At 38.9% G+C, this 12,068-nt stretch overlaps 1 protein-coding gene across 2 annotated transcripts in view; it reads right to left on the bottom strand.

The window, feature by feature from the left end:
• tmcc1a (transmembrane and coiled-coil domain family 1a) overlaps nucleotides 1-12,068 on the bottom strand; it is a 90,213-nt gene that overhangs the window by 56,984 nt on the left and 21,161 nt on the right. Inside the window, exons 2-3 of one of the 2 annotated variants that reach the window (XM_061904271.1) lie at nucleotides 3,488-3,546; nucleotides 2,834-3,213 (exon numbers count right to left, since the gene is read on the bottom strand). In XM_061904271.1, coding sequence (XP_061760255.1) covers nucleotides 2,834-3,088 — 255 coding nt within the window. In that variant the 5' untranslated portion in view covers nucleotides 3,089-3,213; nucleotides 3,488-3,546. Of the gene's footprint in view, nucleotides 1-744; nucleotides 1,219-2,833; nucleotides 3,214-3,487; nucleotides 3,547-12,068 lie in introns of those variants that run through there. The other variant, XM_061904273.1, reaches the window with a different exon arrangement.

Here is a 12,068-nt window from a genome sequence, read left to right as displayed (position 1 = left end):
GTTGAATGATTTTAGGAAATTGTGGAAGTAGAGAAACAGGTCTGTAGTTTGTAAACTGGTGTTTTTTCTCCAGTCTTATAAATCGGTACGATTTTTGCTGTTTTCATTTTATCTCGGAATTTCCCTGTTTGAAATTATAGGTGGCTGATATATGTTAAAGGTTCGGAAATCTCTTCACTAGCCTTTTTTATTGTTTTCATATCAATTTCGGCGTTTGATGATCAGCATTAAAAGGCATTAATTGGCAATGGCCGATCACATACTTTTTCATGAAAATTCATACTGATCGGTGGCTGATCAATCTGCACATCCCAAATAGTAAATTAACCTTTACTTGAAAATAACTCTGAAATGTACTGCAATTCCAATATTTACATCGCTTGAAAAACTGCACCAAGTAATCTCATACAGTAGGCTGCCATAGTTGCCGCTGTAGCAGAAGTTATACTTTAACAAGGCTCGAGATACCATGCACAGACCACTACTCAGTAACTGTATGGATCAAATGACCTAAGGGTTGAGTACATTTTGTGACCAAACTGTGAGCTTTCACCCTATGTACCATTAGTATCACTGCTACAAAGCTGAAGTAAAACAAAGTGACATACTGTAGCTGCAAACAACTTTAAGACAACAAAAAAGTAAAGTAATACTCAGTATGCAAAAGCCTTAATAAAATGTATTTGCTTTCACTGTCCACAGTGCTGTAGATGAAGAGCAGTGTGACAGTGACCACAATCTTACCTTTGAAAGCTGTCTACGAAGGCTGAAGCGCTGCACCATCTTGCCCGACTACAGCTGGAGCCTCTGCTTTACCCCCAACTCTAATTTACCTTCAAATTGCATTCCACCTTACATCAGCCACTCTACAATCTCACACACGCATACATTGAAGGCACACACTGTATGTGACTCTCCCACTCTCCAAATATCCTTGTGCACACACATCTCAGGTCCACGCTGCATTTGTCCACAGTGCAAACAAGTGAAAAGAGAGGGATGATAAAAGGGAGGGAGAGCAAGCAGAGGTAAAGACAGCTAAGTTGCGTTGCCCTAAGTCCCATAGATACTCAAACATGCTCTCCCAATATCCAGTCACACAAACACACCTCACCACATCTTCCTCTGAAATGCTAAATTAAAACAGTGCTGATAACAAAACTGCTGTCACAAACAAAGCTAGTGTTAACTCATCTCGACAAGGCAAGGTTGCCCTCTGCTTCCTGCCAGTGAGATGAGGGGGGAGGTTATGGGGTTGGGGGGGAGGGTATTGGTCCAGCTGACTGGCCAATGAGGGGCGACTGTGAGGGAGAAAGAGGAAATAAAGACATGGGGAGCAGACGGAAGGAAACAGTTTAGGAAAAGAAAGAAAGAAAAACAAATTGTCTTGGTGACAATATGTGTCATTCTGACATGCGAGAATAAAGAGATGTCACCTTCGACATCTGCGGGATGTCAAAAATGTTTCAGGGCCGCCTGCTGTGTGGCTATGGCAACCACATCAATGCGAAACTATAGGCTGCATATAGCATATTGCAGGGTAACTACGGCGACCATGCACTAGGATGACCTGGCTGACATTGCTATGTTGCAGTGCAGGGATGAAACCCGGGGAGTAAATGACTACAAGTGTCACGTCATCCAGACATAGCTAGCATAGGTTTGATGTGGAAACTAAGGAAAGGTGACATCCTGTGATAGGCATAGATTCAAATCATAGACACAAATGATGGGAGAAAAACATTCTCCGACCTAATAATGCAGGGATACCCTCCAAATGAACCAAGCCCATTGATCCTTGAAACTTGACTGATCTCACTACGCCATCTAGTGTCTGCTTGATTTAACTCTTTTGAAGTGCCACTAATAACTGAAATAATACATGGTTTCCAAAAAAACTATGACCTTTAATGCTGCATTAAATAATACTTTAGGGCAGTGGTTCTCAAATAGGGGTACGCGTACCCCTGGGGGTACTTGAAGGTATGACACATGAGATTTTTTTTATAAATTCCAAAAATAGCAACAATTCAAAAATCCTTTATAAATATATTTATTGAATAATACTTCAACAAAATATGAATGCAAGTTCTTAAACTGTAAAAAAAAAAAATCCAACAATGCGATATTCAGTGTTAACTGCTAGATTTTTTGTGGACATGTTCCATAAATATTGATGTTAAAGATTTCTTTTTTTGTGAAGAAATGTTTAGAATTAAGTTCATAAATCAAGATGGATCTCTATTACAATCCCCAAAGAAGGCACTTTAAGTTGATGATTACTTCTATGTGTAGAAATCTTTATTTACAATTGAATCACTAGTTTATTTTTCAACAAGTTTTTAGTTATTTTTATATCTTTTTTTCCAAATAGTTCAAGAAAGAACAATACAAATGAGCAATATTTTGCACTGCTATACAATTATAAAATCAGAAACTGATGATATAGTGCTGTATTTTACTTCTTTATCTCTTTTTTTCAACTAAAAATGCTTTGCGATGATTAGGGAGTACTTGAATTAAAAAAAATTTCACAGGGGGTCAATCACTGAAAAAAGGTTGAGAACCACTGCTTTAGGTGATAACAATGTTACAAACATATTTAAACTAAAAACTAAACACCGACAACGTAAATGTAGCTTTATTGGGTCAAAGGCTTAAGTATTTTTAATTGACTTTTGTTCCACCCAAGCAAAATTGCTTAAGCATGTATTTGTTTTTAATACTTAATTGCTGTTACTGTGTGCAAAACTGGAGCACATACAGAAATACATTAGCTGTAAAAAAGTGTATTTTAGACTGACAGTGGCCTGCTAAAAACATTTTTACTCACCCTGTCTGTCTCATCTGTGGACTGGTACCCCGATGACAGCACAGCTTCACCGCCTGTGCATCCAGGGGCAGGGCTACTGGGTGTGGTATCAGTAGCAGAAGAGGAGCGGGGGCGGCTGGTGTGCAGCTGTGGGTCATGAGTGTAGCGGCGATGCAGGGCCTTTGGGCTGCTTTTCAGGAGAGGATCGCGGTCTCCACTCCCGGATCCTGACCCCTTGCTGCGGCGGCTCTGTAGGCTGGTCCCACGTCTCATCATGCCTACAACAACAGAGCCCTGGCCGGCTGCAAAAAGATCCACAGAAGTAGGGGCTTGGTGAAGGTCAAAAAAGCAGGGCCCTGAGGAATCCTCAGAGGCAGAGGTGGAGGGCCAACCTGCTGAGACTGTACAGAAGGATGAGGAGGAAGAAAAAGAATAGTCAGCGGTCTGTCTGAGGCATGATGCAAGGTTGAGACGGCTCTGTGGATGTCTAAGTCCAAAAGGGAGAGTGTATCTTTGATTCAGGAACAAGTCGCCGTGCTGGGGTTACAGAGGAATAGAAAAGCTGCATATTGACACTCTACAACTGCAAGAAATCAAAATCCAATTGGACCACTGCTACAGAGTAGAGTGGGATAGTAGAATTAGCAAAAATAAAAATAAAATAAGAAAACCTACCATCCGCCCAGCTGTCAACCTCACAAGTGTGACGGACCAACCTCACTTTTCTGGGTCACCTGAGGGAGAGAGAAAGAAAGGATAGATAAAGGAAAGAACAATTACTGTATGTATCCATATAATACAATATATTCTATATTCTCCTCTCTTTGCAAACATTGATGTTGTGTGTTCCACCTGGAACTTGTGTCAATTCTACTAACCGGTGATGGTATCAAGGCATCCACTTTCCAATCAATGAGCTCAAACTGTGCAAAATAGTCTTGCTCAAACAACTCTCAAATGACCAAACTGACAGTAGTTACCGTATGAGCCAAACTCCAAGCTGTCTTAGTAGAAACACTATTGGTGGAAGAGATATCACCTCACAAACAAGCAGACACTCAGCCCCGCCTTCTTCAGAGCATCACTGACTGCTCCTACTGTGGTGCCGCAAAACAAACGCACAGAGAGACCATGACAATGGTCACTGTCTACTTTCAGACAGACTGGGAGCTGCTGGTGGTTCCTTGCAGGTCGTGGTTTATACGCTGACTTTTAGAGTTCCTGCACCAGTTGACCTTGTCGATTGAGACATCCATGCAATAATGCACTTGATTTAAGACTGTGCATGAATCTGTCACTTCCCTAGGATGAGACAGTTGCCTAGCAATGTGTCTAACAGGTCAGTTTCCGTCGTCTGCTTTCTTACTGCTGCCTGTAATCATTCGTACTTTAAAGTGTGTTAGGCAGCGTAAGGCAGTTTTATACTAATTATGTAACATGGTATAATGAATGATTTCATCTCAGCACATAATCAGGATTTTGCTCCAATTAATATTCTCAATTAATGCAAAATAATGGTTTTGGTAGGTCCAATTTGTAACACATTTTTCGTGGTACTGAGGAGAAGTATTCTGGCTCTGAAAAAAAACAAGGTAAGCATAAAAATAAACAACTGATTCTTCATAAAGACTATGGCGTTATTGTCTATATAGTGAGCTGAAACCTAACAGGTGGGGTACACCCAGGACTGGTTGCAAGTCAATCACAGGACACATACATAAACCAATACTAACCATTCACTTACTGGACACTGATAACAAAAAAGTAGCCAAAGCATTGTTTTTATTGGTAGGGACTTTAACATATATCTTCTTTATCCAAATAAGCAAAAAGCAACGGATGACTTGTAAAAATGGGTTATACTTGTAAAGCGCTTTTCTAGCTTCAAGGTACTCAAAGCGCTTTGACACTATTTCCACATTCACACACTGATGGCGGGAGTTGCTATGCAAGGCGCTTACCATGACCAATCAGAAGCATGGGTGAAGTGTCTTGCCTAGGATAGCTGAACCTGGGGATCGAACAAGGAACCCTAAAGGTGCTGGCACAGCCGCTCTACCAACGAACCACACCATCACTTTATAGATACAATGAACAGTATATGAGCCTGTATCCCAAAATCACTAAACCAACCAGAACAACAGAACAACATTGTTATTTGTTATTTTTTATCTCTGGGGTAAAAAATGGAATTAAAAAACAATTAAAAAAAACAACTTCATTTTTCTTTTTTTTTATATTGTTATTGTTATTTAAATGTATGTTATTACTATTATTATTATTTACTTGTTGTGGTTTATTTGTTGTGGATTATATCCGTTTTCCTAAACTATATTTAAAGTTAAGTATTGGTATTAGAAAAAATACTTGTGTTTTCAAATTAATAAATAATCATGTTATTAATCATGATTACAATAGCCATCAAAATAATTGTGATTATTATTTTTACCAAATTTGTCCAGCTCTAGTTAATGCATAGTTTAAATGTTTTGGTCTGTGGACCCTCGTGCTGCCGTAACGAGATGACGACTATCAGCAACAAACAGTTGCTGGTGACAACTGGGATCAGCAGGCTTGGTGAGTCAGCATGTTTCTCAAAAATATCACATTCAAAAGGTGAATTACTAACAATCCTAGGGACAATAGCCCCTTTGGAAACATATCAAGCTGGCTCATACCTCTGCATAAATACCCACGCAAACACGTGCACTGTCAATCGTCCATTGCTGCCATAATTGTCTAAGGCCATCTGAACCAGGGTGTAGCTACAACAACGCGAAACTTTGGTACATCTCATAAAGTGCAATTAAAGAACATGAACTATTATAAATAAAAGTTTTTTTTTTTTTTATTGACCATGGTGGAGCATATAGTAGATAAACATACTGTAGTCACAACCTCCTTACGGCCAGACAACAGAAAGCAGTAAAAAAAAAACAGATAATGCATGTTATTGCAAAGAGCAGCTTTACTTTGACTGCTTATATGTTGATTAAAAAGTGGCACTAATGCATCTCATCTTATTAAACATGTGATTATTTCCAGCCAGATCAATGAGAATGATGTCAGCTCAAATAGATATTTTGAGTGTTATAGCAGCAGTGTTTGCAGCGCTGTATAATGTAATGCAGTGTTAGTTTGCATTAACTGTTCAAACGATGCCTAGCAAAATTCCGGAAGAATCTGAGCGTTTGTGAGAAGTTAACCTCTCTTTGTTTTCGCAGAGTGACACACAAGTCCATTGCTTTGTATGACAACAGTTTTACTGACGCAAACACAGATCAGTAAGAGGAGAATTAGGCCAGAGAGTTCTAGCAGCAATGATTGGCTGGAAGCTTCTGCACAAATATGTGTGTTTGCACGTGCGTGTTTGCATATGTTTGCATGGGTGTGCCACACGCATGGAGGGAAAATGATAGCCAAACTGTGTGAAAAAGTAAAAACCTACAGTATGTGTTCACTAAAAGAAACACAACATATCTTTTTCTGCAGCTGCATTAAAATTGCATTGGCAGGAAATGTTAATCGTATGTGCGTGTTAGACAGTAGGCCTGGGAGGCAAAGAATAGTGTAGTTGTGTCAGTAAAGGAGATGACTTCAGCATGTTGCAAAAATGCGATAAAGATGCAGCTCTTTGACTTGTAGAGAGAGACAGAAGAGAGAGAGACAGAGAAAGAGAGTGAGCGAGAGAGAGAGATTGTTTTTATTTTTATTCTATGATAATTTTTTTATAAATAGTATTGACTTTTTTTTCTCTTAAAAGGTGCATTGTGACACAATTCTGTCCACAGATTTATTATTATAATAGACCTATATTTTAATTGTACATAGTTTCAATTTCAATAGGTGTTTAAGTTTGATACATTTCAATTGTTTTGATTGTGTTTTAATGCTGGCTTTGGCAATGTAAACGTATGTTTCCCATGTCAATAAAGCCCCTTTAAATTGAAATTGAATTGAAATTGAGAGAGAGAGAGAGCAAAAGAGAAAGAGAGAGAGCAAAAGAGAAAGAGAGAGAGAGCGAGAGAGAGCAAGAAAGAGAGAGAGAGAGAGCAAAAGAAAGAGAAAGAGAGAGACAGGCAGAGAGAGTGAGAGAGAGCAAAAGAGAGAGAGACAGAGAGAGAAGTGACAAGGGGTTGTCAGAGGCGGCAGTCCTCTGTGTGGTTTCACCCGGCCGTGTCAGGTTCAGCCCGTTCGCTCGGACTGTGTGAATGAATAGCTGAATAAAAGGTAGTTCCCTGACAGAGACAGGCACAAAGTCCTATTGTACAAGTACGAACTCTCTTTGGCCCTAGCTGACAAAGTAGTGCTCAGCTTTCCAGGAACAAGACAAACTATGCTGGCGTGTGTTAAAAAAGATGACCTGTGTCAAAGAATGATAAGAAAGACACAGTGTATCTAATAAGTTCATATTGTTTAACCATAAAAGTAGTTTGAGTACAAGTACAAGAGTGCTATCAAGCCAACCACACTTGCAGTCCGGTACTCCTGTCGGGCCCTAACATTTTAAAAAAGTACTTAGTGGTCACTCAAGTGCGATCCGGTTTGTGTTAACGCTTATATTTTTGTCAGCCGACTACAAAATGTTCACAATTGATGATATGTCTAAGCTTTGATTTATATTCCGTTGCTTCGATTAATAGTTTAATGAGTGTAACTAATAAAAATGTATAAAAAAGGAGATAGCATGGAGTCCCCGGAACATAATTTACGCACGGCCTCTGCAATGAAAGCACACATGAGAGCGGAGGCAAGTGGGCACCGTGACATGTTTGGTGGAGAACAGAGGAACGTTTTTTTTTCCTTTGACTTTTATCAATGCACACATGTTAAAAGTGCAACTTCAATGTTAGAAATTGATTAGAAACTTGGAATTCATCTGCTTTTTTTATTACAGAAAAAAGAATAAAGGTTATGGCAAGCACGGAAATTGTTAATTTGAACTATTTTCTGTAAAATAATGCATTGAGGCTGCCAAGTGAGTTTTTTTTTAGGATGTTTCGCTTAATCGAACAAACTAATCAATAGATTACTTAAACAATAAATAGCTACAGCCTAGTATGAAGTAGTTTTCGAATTGGACTGCGTGTGTACATTGTTCTCCAGGACATTTTCTTTCAACAGCGAAATTATTTTCCCTCCAATAGTGATTTGATTAAGACTCGAGTTCATCCGTAAAAGTATTTATTTATTTAGTTTTGTATATTTTACGTACGTGATCATTGTATTACAGTATTGTTTGTTTTGTTAATATTAAAGCAGTGGTGTCAAACGTAATGCCCGTGGGCCGTATCAAGCCCGTGAACAAGTTTAATCTTTAGTTTGCTCAATTAAAAAATTAGCTATAAATGTGTCCACTGGATGTTGCAATAGCAATTCAAGTGTAACCCACGTCACACATGACATCGTTTAAAGATGATATGTCAGCTGACTTTAAGCGCCCTTACGATTTGCAGCCGCTACTCCAATCAGTGCAGGTTCAAGCAATCCACTCACCCAATCAGTCTCAAGATCTTGGTACTCAAATTTGATTAATTAATAATAATCATACCATGTACACAGGGATGTAACAGGAATCGGTATAATGATAAACCGTGTAAAATTCCCGACGGTTAGTAATACCGGTAAAATTTGTAATTAACAAAAAAACATGTTTTTATTTTTTATCTCTTATGTCCATAAAGTGCTATCTTGCACAATTTTCACATTTATTTTATTTGTGTTATAATTTTTTTCTGCCATATTACTTTGTTTATAATGTTTCTGTTGCTTTCATACCCACATTCAATTTCTACTTGAGGTCCATGAAACAGTGTTCTTATTTACAATAATGTTTATTCTACAAAGGAAATCAGTTTGAATGTCCATCCATCCATTCATTTTCTACCGCTTGTCTCTTTCAGGGTCGCAGAGTGTGCTGGAACCTATCCCAGCTGCACTCAGGCGGAAGGTCGTGTAAACCCTGGACAAGTCGTCACCTCATTGCTGGGCCAACACAGATAGAGAGACAACATCCACACTCACAATCACACACTAGGGCAGACCTGGGGAAATGAAGGCCCGGGGGCAACATGCGGCCTGTTAAGTATTTCAATCCGGCCTGCCGTACTTTCCCAAATAATTTGCAAACTCCACACAGAAAGACCCCAAGCCCGGAGATCGAACACAGGACCTTCTTATTGTGAGGCACAGGCACTAACTAACCCCTGTTCCACCATGCTGTCATTTTGCATGTAATTTTTAAAATAGAACTTGGTCAAAAGATTTCCATATAAGTACTTTTTGAAAATGTTTAGCTTTTTTAAAAATACCACGATAATAATGATAACCGTGATGATTTTGGTCACAAAAACCATGATGATACATTTTCATACCAAGAGATCAAACTCGGCAACAAACTCCAAAGACGACTATTTTCGATGAAATGAGGATTCACAACCTAATCTTTTTGAAGCTAAATATACGGAAAAAGCTGAGACAGTGAGGTCGGTGTAACTCAAAGCTGCTTAATGTAAAACAATCTATTTTGACATAAATGGAGTGCTTACCCAAATAAACTGAATAAAAACGTCTGGACTGCAGGACCAAACAGAGTGTGTCAAACTTTGATTATATTGATCATGATGCGTACAGAACATCACCGTACAACTACAGTGCATATGATGTCTTGCTAGCCGTGTACAAACAAAGCATGAAATGTGGGCTAATACTTTAAAATAGCTCCCTTAGCTGCTTTGCTAGCCATCAAGAACGATCTGATTTGTATATGTTAGAAAGCGAGAAAAAAAAAACTTTTGTTTTCTCGTCTCATAAGGATTGTGAATGATAGGCAAAATTCCCCCAAAAAGTGTAGTTATCCTTTAAATGCTAACATGAATACAAGATACATTAATATATTTCCCTATTTTAAAAAAATCTACATTTCCTAATTGGAATGTAACGGCATCATTGTGTCATATTGTTTTGGTGTTATTGTGGTATATCATGTCCAAGAAAAAAAAGGGTTAAAAAAGCCATTGTATGTCAATTGAAGTGGCAGGAATGTTTAGGATAAACACACTTACTGTAATTGAACACTAACAAAATGTTCAAATATAAAAAAAAAAAACAACTTACAGTTGAGTATTTTTAAAGTGACAATGTAAACATCCAGTGTAAAAAATAACGTTCAATTTAATCATCCATCTATTGTCTACCGCTTGTCTCTTACGAGGTCGCGGGTATCCATCCATTCATTTTCTACCACTTGTCCCGGTCCGGGTCGCGGGGGGAGCTGGAGCCTATCTCAGCTCCATTCGGGCGGAAGGCGGTGTACACCCAGGACAAGTAGCCACCTCATTAGTTTGGAAAATGCTGTTTCTCAGAAAATGCAACTATGACAATGTAACTTTTATAATGAAAATACTTCACAAATTGATTTTTAGCTTTATTGGCTTTATATATATTTTCTGGGAGACGGTTTATGAGGTAGCCCCTTGTCCAGGGTGTATGGAGCCTTCTACTTGAGTCCAGCTGGGGGAGGCTCCAGCTACCCCGCGACATTGGGACAACCGGTAAATGGATGAATAGATTGTGGATTTATCTAACGGCTTTTCAGATTACTCCTATTTCCTGCGGTGTACCATTGTTTTTTGGTGATTTCCTTCCGTGCACTGCGGCATGACCAGCTAGCTCTTTGTCGCCTTGGAAACGCTACAGGCAAAAGGGCTGTGCTTCGCTTTGCAGAACATAGATTGTCTTACCTCTGCCAAAGAGGTTATGGTTTCGCCAGGGTGTGTGTTTGTTAGCAACATAACTCAGACAGTTATGAATATATTTAATGAACATTTTCAGGAAATATCACAAAAAACAAAAACAAATGTTCTCATTTACTACAAACACACTTCACTTCCTGCTTATGGTGTTCCATGTCCCATCTGCTGTGCAGATGATTCTGGGAGATGTATTTCATTTTAAGACCCGGCCAACGCTTAAGGGCCGGAAAAAAACTACACCACAGGTTTTTGTTTGATATCGTCACACGTCACAGCATTAGTGTGAAGACTTTGAAACCGAAATACCGCGGTATCTACAATACCATTACACCCCTATTCCAGTGCCTATCTAAACTTATAGAAACACGTTATGTCTGAAAAGTTAAGATATACAATTGTGCACACTGAACCTACAGGCTGTGCTCACTTTACACAGAACAATCTATCAATACTTGAAGGAATATGTCAACAGGGAGTGAACCCAGGAGACGTGCCTGTTTTTTTCAAACACTAAAACATTTTCAAATTAACACGGAAGAAGATCAAGATATTTAAACACTCAAATACAAATAATATAGCTCTTAAGTAGCCAGAACAATATGATTGTAGAACATATTTATTTTGCCAAGAACGTATCTTGTGTGGCTATTTATTTATTGTATTTATTTTTAAATAAAACTTGGCTGTAAGTGTGTATGAGTATATTTTGAGCACATTCCCCAATACCGTTATAATACTGATAACCTTGATAATTTTGATGACAATAACCGTGATATAAAACGTTTATATTGTTACATCCATAGCTTAAAAGTAAAGTCAGGTTCTCTCTTCCACACTCATCCAAGCATACCCTCCTGGATCTTACTTTATACACAAGAGCCCAGTCATGCTGGGACATAAAAGGGCCTTCCCAAAAACGGATTAGAAACTTGGAATTCATCTGCTTAGAGGATTAATATTAATCTTTTATGATTGTGCAGCATTGTGCACATCATTTTATTACTGCAGTGATATGGTGCAGAAGTAATGACTGACTGTGAGTCCCATCACATTACATAGATCGAGGTTCGATGAGTACTGGAAAGACATTGTTTAAGAGACAATATACTAATTAAACATTCTCGATGTGTGTGGCCAGGTTAATGTTGACTGCATCTTTACTCAGAGCTATCGTGTCTGACTTAGGAGGAGGCCACGTTTACATAAAGAGGACACAACAAGAAGCTAGCAGAGTATTCAATACATGTCAAATATGAAAAGTGGTGACCATGTGAACCCGAGAGGTGTCAGAGGAAACTTGGCCAACAGCTCATATTCCACCTGCTTAACTGTCAACACGCGGGGAAGCACCTACACGCCAGCTGAAATCTCCTACCGGAGATGGCACCGATGGCGCACAGCAGTGTGGAATGGGAAGGGGAATTTGTGTCAGGGTCAAAACACGCTTTAGGTGACTGAAGTCTGCAAGCTATCAGGCCATAGGGCATCCAGTTCATTGTCAA

Source organism: Nerophis ophidion, linkage group LG06, assembly GCF_033978795.1.
Source record: "Nerophis ophidion isolate RoL-2023_Sa linkage group LG06, RoL_Noph_v1.0, whole genome shotgun sequence".
Taxonomy (NCBI): Eukaryota; Metazoa; Chordata; class Actinopteri; order Syngnathiformes; family Syngnathidae; genus Nerophis; species Nerophis ophidion.
Note: the sequence above shows the minus strand (reverse complement) of the source record. Positions and strands in the feature narration are given on the sequence as shown.